The following is a 14,340-nucleotide window of genomic DNA, read 5'->3' on the forward strand; positions in this document are numbered from 1 at the left end:
AGCACACCAAAGTATAGCCAAAATGGTCTATAAACGTAATGGTTCTGTGCTAATGTTTAAGGTGAAAATAGGAGTCTATGCATCCAACATGGTAAGCAAGGGACACCACTGCAGCCATGTCTCTGCTGTTGGGTATTCCTTCAACATGGTCTCAGCACAACAGTAAGCCTCTGAGCAGCAATGTGTGCAGCGACGTCCTGCGTCATGGCTCACTCAAGTTGGTTTCAACACGTTGAAACTGGATCAGACAACCTCTATAACAGCAAATTGATATAATGACCTATCAGCCAATGTGAAATTCACTGCACTGTCCTACACTGCAATTATAGTTGCAATTCCTACGGTTTAGTCATGATGGCACAGCACATTCATCCCAGTATTCTGTGTTGATCGTGAATTCTTACCTGTGATTCTTCACTGGAGGGAAGAGTTTCTTTGTGCGCTACGTGTAAAAGCATTCCTTATAAGTTGGTTAAAAATTTGTTGCTCATAACCCTTAAGAAGAAACATTCTGCTAAAGTGAACTCTAATTCCTGTTGTGTTATCACAGCACAGAAATCAAGCAGAAGGAAGATCCCTCCACACAGAAGGCAAAGTTCACTTTGATGAGCCTGTGTTATTTCTAAGAACTCAACGCAGTCCGAGAGATGAGAGGGACCAAGAAATACCTTGGAGAGTGATGGTATGGGGTGGGGGGGGGGGCAGTGGAATAAGATTTAGTAGGTCAAACATTTTCTCATCCTTTAATTTTAAATTCATGGCAGATAAAAAGGAGGCAGAATTTTACAGTCCACCGCTAGCAGGATTCCAGGTGGGGCCCTGTAAAATTCTTGGTGGCCTTCCCACCACCCTCCCGACTGTCCCTGACCTGTCAGCAATTTTACCAATAGCAGGGGATTGGGTGTTGGGCAAGGGGGTGTTGGGGGGGAGGCCTAGGGAGGCCTGTCCACCCTCACCTCAAATGAGGCTCTTAAGCGGCTAATTATTGGCCACTTAAGAGCCACATCCCAGCTGGCCTCAATTTTGAGGGTGGCAGAAGGAGTTCAGGGGCATGGGGGAAGCCCAGCATTCACCCTGCTCAGCTCCTAGGCAGGCAAGGGCATCTCCCTCAAAGGCCCCCTTTCCACGTCAGGCGCCACCTACAAGGTCCCGTGGGTTTCCCTCTCCCCCAGCCTCTCCATCAAGATCCTGCCCCAACACCTGGGTCTCACTTCCCCTTTCCACTGTGAGACCCCCCCCTGCACTTACCTGGTCCTGGACACCGGGACTTAGAATCTGGGGATTGCTTGTAGTCCCAGTCCTGGCCATTGCTGTCACTGGCGCTTCTGGAATTAAAGGTGGGACTTCCACCCGGGTGATGGGCGGAAATCCCATCTCCAGCCAATTAATGCTCCTTGGAAACCATGGCCCCTGAAAAATCCTGCCCAGTAAGTAGAGATGGGAAATATTTAAAGGGGAACTGTTTTTCAAATGATGCAAATACAGAATTATAGCGCAGGTCTCACTTTGTCTATTGTTTTAGAATTAAATGCGTCACTGATTATCTTAGTGTTGGTGCCAGATAAAAATCAACAGCGAACTGCATCAACATTACATGATAACACATATAAAATGATCTGTAATATATCTTTTTGACAATGATTTTTTTTCCATGAGGGTTACCAGAGAAAAGAGTAGCAGATTTGTCATTGGTTATCGTACAACAGCAATTTGAGGCTAAACCCTACAAAACAAAGATTGAAACAAAACAGGGCTTTACCTTCAGTAAAAAATAACGCAAACTGTCATCATAATTCAGTAAAACTGAATGCAACAATCTAAGTGTTTCTGTGCTACAGTAGGTAAGATTACCAACATACTGTACTGTGGATTGGAAAGGAATCAGGTGCCTCCTGGTGATTCGCCATATGGCAACACTGCAGCCATATCATCAGAGGAGACCAGGTTCTTACACACAGTGTACAAAGTTAACACCTCTTATCCACTGATTACAGGCTTTGGGCAGAATTTTCTGAGCCCGCTGGTGGCGGGCATGATAGGTGGTGTGTGCGGAAAATGTGGCAGGACCCACTTCACGCCAGCGTGAAGGCAGGTTACGATCTTCCGCTCAGCCCACCAATGGAGGGTCACGTTTCCCTCCATCGGTCAGCGGGGAGCTAATTGTAATATATCAGCATATAAATAAAAGGCCATCCCGCCAGGCTCTTGGAACCCCGCCATATCATCCGTCCACATCGGCGGGAAAGCACGTCGACGTGTTTCACAACAACACACAGGCGACATGCGCTTGGTGGCCTTCACTTTGGGGGAACTGAAGTGAGTGAGCAGCAGTGTTCACCACAGCTCGCCCGTTGTTTACAGGCCTCAGGGGCACTGGGGAGCGGAGGAAACTGATGCCTGGCCCCGGAGGCAACTGCTGACGGGTGGGGGTGCCTGGTGGCAAGTGCTCGCCAGCCTTGGAGGCAACTGCTGGGGGAGGGGAGGCAGACGGGGGGACGGTGACAAGTGTTGCCTTGGCGCTGCATCCCACGAACAGGCAATCAAGGTGGGGGCAGGGTAGGCGAGGGAAGTGCCCACACATTAGGGACACCTGTATAAACTGACCATGCCTCTGCAGCTGAGACAGATCAGGCACAGCCACAGTGATATGATTGGGGTCGGGCTCCTAGCCTGCCCGCCCATGCAGCATTGCGGAGGCACCAAATGGCCACCAAGCGCCCATGCCTTACCCCTTACCCCTGCCTCCTGCCACCACCCCCCCCCCCCCCCCCCCCCACACCACCAAACACCTAACCCCCTACCACCACAGACTTCGAGTGCCACCACTTTATTGAACCGTGGAGCAGTTGGGCTGCACATATTGTACAATCTCCTCGCCAACTCTGGCCATGTAGCAGTCACTGCTGGAGGTGCTTACAGCCCCTTGCAATCTCAGCATCCTGGTTTGGACCAGTGTCCCCCATGTCGCAGGTTGACAGGGCAGCCATGCAGCGCACTCATCTCTGGCCATCTGAGAGGTGAGCAGCACTCTCCGGAAAGCATTAAGGGCCGGTCACACAGGAAAGATGCTAAGTACAGCCATGATAACCACACTCCTCTCTCTCTATTTCATGCTACAGGAGGACCAGGTTGGAAACATGGATCCTGGTGACCTAGCTGTATGCCTGATGGCCTACAGAGACTATAGAAGACGGAGGAGAGAGCGACTGAAGCACCTGCCAGCGCAAAGGCAGGAGCAGCAACCTCATGAAGGGGCAGCAGGGGCTCCCGCACATGCTGCCCAGGAGTGACAGCGAACCATGGCTGGTCAGCGCCTATTGACACCCGAGGCATACAGATGCCGCCTGCCATTCCTGCAGATGACTGAGAACCAGCGGTGCTGACAACTGCGCATGTTTAGGGACCTAGTGGCTCACATCTGCCACTTAATGCAGTATTTGGCACTAAGGGGACATGGAGGGCATCCACTGCCAGTGGCTGTGAAAGTGACCGTGGTGCTCAATTTCTATGCCAATGGCTCCTTTCAGGGCTCCACAGGTGACCTCTGTGGGATTTCACAATCCGTCACCCACAAATGCATCCATGAGGTCACAGATGCCATCTTCTCCATGGTACACAACTTTGTTCATTTTGCCCGGGACCAGGACAGTCAGGATGCAAGGACCATTGGATTCGCCCTGATCTCTGGATTCCCATAGGTGCAGGGTGCAATTGATGCACTCATGTGGCGCTCAGCTCTCCATCGCTACACTCAGTGGACTTTGTCAACCGCAAGGGCTTCCACTCACTGAACGTGCAGCTGGTATGCAACCACCAGGAACACATCCTGCAGGTGTGCGCACGGTTTCCTGCGACCGTGCAGGACACCGACATCCTGAGTCACTCGCAGATCCCTGCAGTCTTCCAGGGTCCACGGAGGCTGCAGGGTTGGCTCCTTGGGGACAAGGGCTACCTGCAGAGGCCATGGCTGATGACACCCATGCGGCAGCCTCACATTGCAGCAAAGCGATGCTATCATGAGGCTCATTCAGCAGCTCACAACTTGGTGGAGCAGACTATCGGGATGCTGAAGATCTGGCTCTGGTGCCTGGACTGCTCTGGTGGAGCCCTGCAATACAGTCCACAGAGGGTGTCACGCATCGTCATCGTCTGCTGCACCCTTTACAATCTGGTGCTGCAATGGGGTGAGGAGCTGGCTGAGATGGAGATGGAGGAGCTGCACATCTCCTCCAATGAGGAGAACACTGACTGGGATGAGGGTGAGGGGGTCCTCGGTGGTGACGAGGATGGGGGTGAGGCTCTCACACTGGCTAGACGAGGCAGGCACACTAGGGAGGCCCTCATAGTTGCCAGATTTGTGAAGGATGATGATGACATGCAGTGAGGTGTCCCCGTAGATCCTCACATCGCAACTGTGAACGTTTGACTCCAGTCTGGCTTATGACCGCGCCAATAGCCTCTGTGAGAGTGCTCCTGTCATGGAGATGCAGTGGAGGCCCTGATAGTCTCTCGATCGCAGGAGGATGATGACAACATGCAGTGGGTATATTCCATAGATCTTCACATAGCCTCTGAGAATGTCTGACGCCTGTATGGCTGAGGGTAGCTCGCTTGCGCCCCATGATCGGGGCCATGTCAGAGACGCAGCCATGAAACTTTAGACGCATCCGATGCTGTGTCTACCTTCAGAACCTCAGCCCTTCAGGAGCTGGTGCACAGCATCACTGGTCACAGGTGCTGGTGTGATGGGGTCCAGCCCCACCTTAAAGGTGCTGAGAGCACACAGAGAGAATGAGAGAACTCTGTGGCACCTGCCCACTACATTCTGGCAGCAATAACCAGTACCGCTGAGGTGCATGCATCAGTAATGTTTCCAGGGAGTGTGAGGCTGGACCATCACTGTGGTCTGCAGGCTGCACAGAGCACAGGGAAGAGGCCCTGGACTGAGCCACCTGTCTTTTATCTTGTGCAGAAAGGTTTCACATCTGAGTGACAAGAACACTGCTCACCAGAACAAGGAGCCATAGGCAGGGAGACATTCTTGGGAGTTTATTGACAACAGTATGTACAAGTGATCAACACACGTGGCCAGGCTGTGCAACTACTTTTACCTAATTTTCCTCACCCTGCCGCTATATCTTGGTGCTCCCCGGATATCTACAGCAGAGGTGGAGGCAGCCTGCTGACTGCGACTCCCTGTCTGTGATGACTTTGGTGGGCATCCTCTGGAGGGCCGAGGCTTGGAGGGCCCTGGCCTGCTTTTGGGATCCTGCTATGTGGCAGTGGCACCCTCCTCGGCCTGTGAAGCTGGATCTGTAGAGGTAATGGGAAGAGGGGAGTCAAATGGGCCGGCCACTCCCAGAGTCACTTGGGTGGTTGGCCCCGGAGTGTGCACCTGCTGATCCTCCTCCCTATGGGTGACTTAGGGCCCCTGGCTGACTCCGTGTGCCGAAGGGGTAGCTGGAGTGAGATCGAACTGCCCAGTACCCCTCTCACGTACACACTGTTGGAGGCCAACTATGGCATCAGCTATGGAGTTAAGCCCACACAGCAGTGCAGGAGTGACGTATTGGACCAAGGTCTACATGGTGGCCGCCATCCTGCCAGTGTTGACCTTGGTGCGTTGCAATGCCGGTGCTAGCACCTCAGCCTGAAGACAGACAGACTCCTCCATCGTGCCTTGCAATCTGAGCAGTGCAGCAGACATCCCTTCCTGATGTTCCCTAGCTTGCCTTTGCAGCTCCAGCAACCATGAATAGACCCGAGTCCAGAGGCTTGTCATCTGACTTGGACTCAGCAACGTTCTGGCCTCCAGCAGTCCTCCGAGTGCCGGGAACCTGGGAAGTTCCTGCTTCCGCTTGCTGTGGATCAGAAAGTGAGAAGTGCTCACTAGATTGTGATTCCGAGGCTACTCTAAAGGTCCCACTGAGGTGTGTGCCTCTGCGCTGGTGGAGGGTGTGGGTGAGCGCTGTGACAGGATTTCAGGGAGCATTCCTTTAGATTCCTCTTCAGAGGTTTCTTCTGAGTTTGATTGGAGGCCTTGGGTCGTGGATTATGTGAGCTGTTTGGCAGATGTGCCTGCGAAAGCAAGGAGAGATAATTAGTGCATGGCAGTGGCCTGTGAAAGAGGACACTTCACTCTCGGTATGGTTGTTTGATGGATGTTGCACTGCTGGATCCTCACTTGGTAGAGCAGCACCGACCTCACCGTCAGCACAGGACCGGTCCCAGTCAGCGCCGGCCAGCTGGATGGCTGTTTTCAAATTCTGTCAGAACTTTGATCTCCGGCATCCCTCCACCTGTCTGCGACCTTTTCCTCCTGTTGTGAGCCAGTTTGTTCTGCATGGATAGAGATGGGGAGAATGAATCAGGATGCCTGCCAGGCCAGATGATAAGTATGCCTGGTCTGTGTGGGTGGTGAGTGGTCCCATGGACGGGATGAGGACAATGACAGTGTGTGTGAAAGAGTGAATGGTGATATCCCTTGCACTGGCACTAAGTGAGGACGCTGTGGATGTGTGATGGGTTTTGAGTGTGTGAGTTGGGAGTGATGAAAAGAGTGACTGACCCCGGCAAGACGGAGATCATTCATCTTCTTTTGGCACTGGGTGCCTGTCCTCCTCTGCAGAACGTTCGCACTGACAACCGCTGTCACTGCCTCCCAAGCCGGGTTGGTAACATTGCTACCCATCCTGCAGCCAGAACTTGGGTAGAGCACATCCCAGCAGGCCTCTACGGCATCCAGCACTCGCTCGAGGGACCTGTCGTTGAAGCGGGGTGCTGCAGTCTTTTTGCCTTTGCTGGCCATGTCTCCCGGGCAGCGGTGGTGAGCTGGTGGTGATGAGCAATTTGCTGGTGGCTGCCTTTTAAAGATGGCGGCCAGCAGGATGATGGCGAGCAGGTGAATGAGAGCCCGCCCGCCATGGGAACAGCGTGTTTCGCGGGAGTGAATATATAATGAGCCGGGCTTGGGAAGATACGGTGTGAAAACCCACCATTTTCATTGGCGGGTAGGACTCCATTTTATCCACCCGCTACCGCACTTAGTGCAATTCTGGGAAAATTCTGCCCATTAAATCATGGAGTGGTTACAGCACAGAAGGAGGCTATTTGGTCCATTGTGACAGTGCTGACTCTCTGGAGAAGCAATCCATCTAGTGTCACCTCTCTGCCTTCTCCCAGTAGTTCTGCACGTTCTTCCTTTTCAGATAATAATCCAATTCCCTCTTGAATGCCTCGATTGAACCTGCCTCCACCAAACTCAAAGACAGTGCACTCCAGATCCTAACCACTCGCTGTGTGAAAAGCTTTTGCGGCCAATCCTTCTTTTGCCAATTACCTTAAATCTGTGCCCTCTGGTTCTCAATTCTTCCACCAATGGGAACACTTTCACCCTATCTACTCTGTCTAGACACCTCATGATTTTGAATACCTCTATCAAATCGCTTCTCAACCTTCTTTCCTCCAAGGAAAACAGCCTGAACTTCTCCAATCTATCTATGCAACTGAAGTTCCTTATCCCTGGAACCATTTTTGTGAATCTTTCCTGCACCCTCTCTAACGCCTTCACATCCTTCCTAAAGTGTGGTGCCCAGAACTGGATGTAATACTCCAGTTGAAACTGAACCAGTATTTTATACAAGTTTAAAATAACTTACTTGCTTTTGTACTCTATGTCCCTATTGATATGTAAGCAAAAGCCTGGATGAAGGAGATATAATTCACTCTCACTCAGGGAATGGTACTTGCCACATGAATTTCCTAAAAAGGAAGCAGGGGGAGTGGGGGCGGGAGGCAAATAACATGCCAGAGAAAATTTGTAATGTCGTGTGATTGCCGATGGCAAGTCTACTTCTCTTTCTCTAGTAAACTTTATGAAAAAGTTTTGACAAAATTGACAAAAAGGAGGCAGCCATTTAGCCCATCGGCTCACTTCATAATTATTTTGCTGACAAGATTTTATAAGCTTGACTCCTTGATCACTGGATGCATCATAGTCAAAGATTAAGTCAGTATACTTCAGAGGAAATCAGAATTACTATTCTGTGCAGAAAGAGCTGTTTTCCATCCAGGAATTAAACTGTTACCCAGTCAAAAATCTATCTAAAGTTAATGTTATATTAACTTTAACTATAATATTGAACAAGAAGAGCATGGCTGCTACTGCTAATTCACTACAACGAACTTTGTCAAGCACATGCCATAATCTCAACACCTGAGCATTTATTACTATGCTATATTAAATTGAACCCAGCTAAAGTCACAATTCTAAACTGGATTGTGCTTTTGAAAATAATGTACAATAATTGTTTTCTTACTGTAACTCAATGGAAGTACTGTTCCATTCAGTGATGCTGTTAATAGATATCCTATTCTTAACTATGTAGACATAGCATAGTAAAATCGTTATTTTTTGTACACCAAATTGGGAAAGTCAAGATTTAGATACATTCTTCTAACTGAACTAGGTTACGCAGGGTGACTCAGAAGTCAGCCAATCTAGGTATCACATGTAACACACCCAGACAAACTGTAAATCTCAAACCACATTCCTACAATCTCCACCTTTTTCTTTTGCTTTTACTCAGATTTAAAACCCTAGGCTATTTCCAAATGGTCGAGATCCTGATTGTTCCTCTTAGCCCTGCCCTGCTATCACCATTTAATTTCAATTCATGGCTATTTTATGTATGTGTGCATGAACATTTTGTTATCATTTCCATGTTACACCAATCCAATAGAAGTGTGCCTCAGCTCCCTCCAACAAACAAAACAGTCAAATTCCATACAAAATTACAACAGTAGTCACAGCAAGCAGAAGCTGTCTTTATCTTGACTTTACTGCAATATGATTCATCTCAATTGATCTTTGGAAGAAAACAACAGAAATATTGGAGTGAAACCCAGTTATTGTCACTCCCCATTTATTGCCATTTGACAAGCAAACTGAGACCAAGAAAAATGATTCCAACATCTTAATCTTTCTCTCACAATTTCAGACGTCTAAAATGTCAGCTTACTGAAAAGGATGGTAGCTACATGATACAACTTTAAAAAAGGGGTGGCCTATAGTGGAAGTTTAGAGAGATTATTTTCTCGCAAGCTACAATTTGGTGTTTCTTTAATTGTCTCAAATGCAGACAACAATTGGTGTTTCGTCTGCAGAAAAGTACTTAAGTCGAAGATCATCCACCACAAGTTGTTAAATTAGACCAAGGGTAGGACAACTAGGAAGATCATCAGATTTCTGTCAATTAGTGTCCAAGTATATCTAGCTCAGCATGTCTTAAGAATTCTGGATTCTATGTTTTAAGTATTTATAGTGCGCAGTCTCCACTGCCAAAGAATAATAGAATATTTTATGCAATGGGAACATTATGTTACTTTGAGTAGATGCCTTTCTGAAGTGGGGGAATGGGTTCCCTGGGAACGGGGCAATTTTTACATGTGGTGTATGAAAACCATTACCATAGAGGAAGAGGCCCCACCAATATAAAAAGCGAATTTCCTTATGTTTCTGCACACACCTTGAAGATTAGAGGTTACATTTTTTTATTCATTTACGGGATGTGGGCGTCTCTGGCTAGGCCAGCATTTATTGTTCCTCTCTAATAGCCCTTGAGAAGGTGATGGTGAGCTGCCTTCTTTAACCACTGCAGTCCCTGTGGTGTAGGTACACCCAAAGTGCTGTTAGGGAGGGAGTTCCACGATTTTGACCCAGCGACGGTGGAGGAACAGCAATATATTTACAAGTCAGGGTGGTGGGTGGCTTGGAAGGGAACTTCCAGGTAGTGGTGTTCCCATGTGTCTGCTGCCCTTGTCCTTCTGGATAGCAGAGGTCCTGGGTTTGGGAGGTGCTGCCTAAGGAACCTTGGTGAGTTTCTGCAGTGCATCTTGTAGATGGTACACACTGTTTCGTCGGTGGTGGAGGGAGTGAATGTTTGTGGAAGGGGTGCCAATCAAGCGGGCTGCTTTGTCATAGTTGTCAGAAGCCTGAAAGAAAAATCAGGAGTACAACTATTCTGTAACTAGGCTGAAAGCACTCGCACTGTATTTGTTGCACTTGTGTCAAATTCTTCAGCAGCTCATCAGGGTGCATTTCACACCTATGGCCCTAAACGCATTACAGTTACTTCTTGAACTTTTTCACATAACTTCTTCACATATTTTCTGTCTGATGCTTGTTGTGCTCTTTTAGGCCTTGGTGGTCTCTAAGACACTTCTTTACAGTGGTTGCTGAAACATATAATTCAAATATTATATGCAACCACCTCATGGACTTATTAAATGATCAATAAAATAAACGTAAAACTATACGCTAAAGGTGCAGCGAGGTTTTGTTTTCAAAGTTCGACCTATTCTACAGCACCTTTAGGGCACATTTGTAATGTTCATATATCCTAAATTAAGTTCTCGCGCAGATTCCCAGGTACTTTCTATCACACTGCGGCGATGCAAACGTGCACCCACAATATACCATTAGTAGCTCGACAATTTCACGGCAACAAGCAATCTGAGTCATTCTGAAACTTAGCCAATCAATAAATCGTCAGTAATAGGAAAACTGAATCAGTGTAGGAAAATCGCAACAGTAACAGCGAGAACAAACCGCAAACCTGTAAACCAAACTTTTCCCCAAAAGTAATTCATCCTTACAGCCATTTAGAAATACCTGTGTCAAGGCCGAAATGTGTGAACCAAAACAAGTCCGCGGCGTTACCGTACTTCTGAGCTTTTTTGTTCTTTTTCAGCCATACTTACTGGTTTAGTTCAACGTCAAGAATGAAGGATGAGTCGAAAGCATCAAGCTGGAAGGTAGCCTGGGCAATATGCGTGGACTGCAAAAATCAAAGACCAGCAATTAGTAAACAGGCTGATGGAGACAACAGATAACCGTCAGCAAAAAAAAATGAATAGTGCAGACAGAAAAAGGCATTGAGATTTGTGCAAACTCAGTTAGGATTTGAAAGGCTGGGCTTTCAAAAAACGAATAAACCGTAATGAATGCAGATCATTTACAGCCTGTGCTTGAGAATTACTTGTTTTAAAAATTCGTTTGATGTAGTGAATTATGCAAGCATATTTTGATGCAGTGTTTTTTTTTGCTTGTTTTTCCATGCAGGGGAGGTCTCCAGGGAATGGGGATACAGCGAGCGCTGTTATGTATTTGCACATTTTAAACGCTAAATAAATAGACTTGAACTCTGAGCGGCACTTACCGGGTATGTGGCTGCCTGCTCTGCTGTCCTCCTCACTCGGGTATCCAGGCCAAGCTGCCCGCCTCGCTGCCCGGGGTCCGGGTGGTGGATGAGCCGAAGCGGGCTGGTCGCCTGAGGATGCTCGAAGCTGCGCATCTTCCAGCCGACGGCCACCACCGCCTCCTCTCTCCTCAAGGCGTCGTCACCTTCAGGCGAACCTGCAATGTTCACGGTTCCCGGATACAACACTTGCTGTCAGTGCCGTTCATGTACTGGCATCATTTTAACCTCCTTAAACCTCCCACCTGAGCCCATCACTGATCTAAAGTTAAAAATCTAAATCATGCAGCTTTGAGGTTGCAAACGGGTCTAATAATTCCATATTTAAACCATTATTCAGCTTTCTTACTTTCAAAAAAATAATAGCCCACCAAGGAAAATGCCTAACATGCAAAGATTAAGAAGGTGCAGATTTTCGCTTGATAATCTTACCGAGCTTTCTATTGGCGCTGCTATATTGAGCGAGGTAGGCTAGTCCACACAGATAGACCGAAACAATCTGAGGCGGTAAAGGCTTCATATTTCATATTCTTTTTATCGCCCTGCAGGAGAATATAATACAAAAATATCTTCGCTTTTTTTTTTCTCACTATTTCTTGACTGGATCGAAGAATGTCTTAGGATTTCGTTCGTATTGTTTCCTGAGGTGTTTTTTTTTTGCTCTGCTTCCTTCAGAGTGCAGGCTGCAGCACTGGATGGCAGTGACAGGCTGAGAGCATCTGAAAACCTCCCTCCGTTCCTCCCCTCTTTTCCTCCTCTATCTCATCGCTCCCAGTCAGCCAGATTTCTTCACTGCTGCTCCACGTTCACGTCAATCCCCTCGCACATCTCGGCGGCTGCAGAGCGCGGGGCCCTCACTGAGCATGGGCAGCAGCCTCGTAACCAGCTTTAGGAGATGCACTCTCCGACCACCGCGGAGGCTGCAGCAAGAGGTAATCCTAATGTAACAGGGTATCACATGCCCGTATCAATATTTCAATCCATCGAACCCTTTCAAAGATCATTACTGAGAAAGTGAATTCACTTCCAAGGCCAAATGTGTTACTTGCAGTGCATTGCAGGCAGTTAAAATTGTATCTCCAATTCTGACATGGTACACACTCTTGACATGAACAGATTAAAAGTCTCATTTTTTTCTGATTTTGAAAGATTTCCCTAATCATGTTGTACACAAGTTTGATTGTAGGCAACGTGCATGTGTATAATAATTCATGTAACATCATTTTGCAATATATTTAGTACAGTTCCGCTCGCAATAAAATCATTTTCTTTCTTGACATCACTTCCTAAGTATTAAAATTGATCTGGACTGTACTGAAAGAATATTAATGATGACAATGCATTGTGTTTATATAAATAATACATGGGACCATAATGACTGACTGTTGACTCTTCAACCATCACATTCAGCTATAGTTACTGCAATAATTCCTCTCAAATGTAATATCAGTCTGGGCACCGCACCTCAGAAAGGATATATTGACCTTGCAGAGGATGCAGGACAGATTCAAGATTGATATCAAGACTAAAAGAGCTTTTATGAGGATGGGTTGCATTGACTAGTTCTGTGTTCCCTTGAACGTAAATGGCAGAGAGCTAGCTAATTGAATAAAAGCAAAATACTGCAGATGCTGGAAATCTGAAATAAAAACAGAAAATGCTGGGAAAACTCAGCAGATCTGACAGCATCCGTGGAGAGAGAGAAACAGAGTTAACGTTTCGAGTCTGTATGACCCTTCTTCTCATTGATGTGTTTAAGACGATCAAAGAATTTGAAAGGGTATAGATAGAGAAATCTAGGTCCTCTGGTGGTGAGTCCAGATCAAGGAGGCACAACCTTAAAATTAAAGCTAGGCCGTTTAGAAGTGATGGCAGGAAGCACTTCTTCAATAAAGGGTTGTGAAAAAACTGGAACACTGTCCCATAAAAGCTGTTGAGGTTTGGTCAACTGAAAATGTAAAACTAAGAGTGATAGATTTTTGTTAGCTAAGGTTGTTAAAGGATATGGAACTAAGGCAAGTAAATGGGGGTGAGGTACAGATCATCCATGATCTAACTGAGGGCAGAGCATGCTTGAGGGGCTGAAGGGCCTACCCCTGTTCCGATCTTCCAATCACTGTATAAATTAAAAGAAACTTAATTCCCATCAGTTAAGCAGGAGTGATAAATATAACTTTGTCACTTACAATGCACAACTGGAGAACAGGGCTTAGCTGTAAGCCTGCAACTTTGGGGCCATATGCACTTCCAAACATCCCAATTCTAGGCCCTACCAATCCCGCCACTGATGCTCAGAAAATTCAGCCCTTTTGCATGGTGTCCAGACCAACATTTATCCCTTAACTAGCAGATCATTTAATTTTTGTTGTTTGTCAGACCATGTTGTGTCCAAGTTGGCTGCCGTCTTTCCCTTCAAAAATATTTCATGATTATAAAGTGCTTTGGGAAGTCCTGATGGTATGATATTAATGGAAATTTGTTTTTCTTCCTTACCCTTTCTTATTTTTGGACCTGGGGAATAAGGAAAGGATTATTTTTGCACTGTTATCTCAGTAATGCATCGATCCACATTCAGAACAACTGGATCTCCTATCAGTAAATTGACGACTATACAAAATAATGGGAGCATGGAGTTAAACTTTGCATATTTTCCAAGCCTCAGTATTCCAAACCAAAATGTTGTGAAGCAGCAGGACCATCCCAGTACACTTCAAACCAAGGTTACGAAAAGCTAGGACTTCCACCTTTGTGCTGCAAAACCTCAGGATGTCACCACGTTCAGCCTCCAGGCTGACCTGCTCACTTCTGGTGCACCAATGATGTCAAAAACCTGGACCTTTCCAACCATGCTAAAATACTCCAAGCTTCCTTTATGCTTCAATTTTTTAGGACCTCCACCAAATGATGCCAAGTCTAAGATCTGCCGCCCTCCCCCATTTCCTCCTCCACGCTGCAAAACCTTTGGATCTCCATTGCAGTCCAGCCATCGTCCCAACCCAGTTCTGCCAAATCCCAGGATCAGACCCTCTTGAGATCCCACATCACTGCCAAACTGCATGAAATCCTCTTATACAAGTTATTC

At 47.1% G+C, this 14,340-nt stretch overlaps 1 protein-coding gene across 3 annotated transcripts in view; it reads right to left on the reverse strand.

The window, feature by feature from the left end:
- adam22 (ADAM metallopeptidase domain 22) overlaps positions 1–12,022 on the reverse strand; it is a 493,639-nt gene extending 481,617 nt beyond the window's left edge. For all 3 annotated transcript variants that reach the window (XR_013576156.1, XM_078538421.1, XM_078538420.1), the window contains exons 1-3: positions 11,691–12,022; positions 11,220–11,416; positions 10,762–10,838 (exon numbers count right to left, since the gene is read on the reverse strand). Coding sequence is in view for 2 of the 3 variants with exons in the window: in XM_078538421.1 (XP_078394547.1) it covers positions 10,762–10,838; positions 11,220–11,416; positions 11,691–11,778 (362 nt within the window). In the remaining variant the exon portion in view is untranslated. The remainder of the gene's footprint in view (positions 1–10,761; positions 10,839–11,219; positions 11,417–11,690) is intronic.
- Between the last annotated feature and the right edge of the window lie 2,318 nt (positions 12,023–14,340).

Source organism: Cetorhinus maximus, chromosome 3 (genome assembly GCF_964194155.1).
Source record: "Cetorhinus maximus chromosome 3, sCetMax3.hap1.1, whole genome shotgun sequence".
Lineage (NCBI taxonomy): Eukaryota > Metazoa > Chordata > Chondrichthyes > Lamniformes > Cetorhinidae > Cetorhinus > Cetorhinus maximus.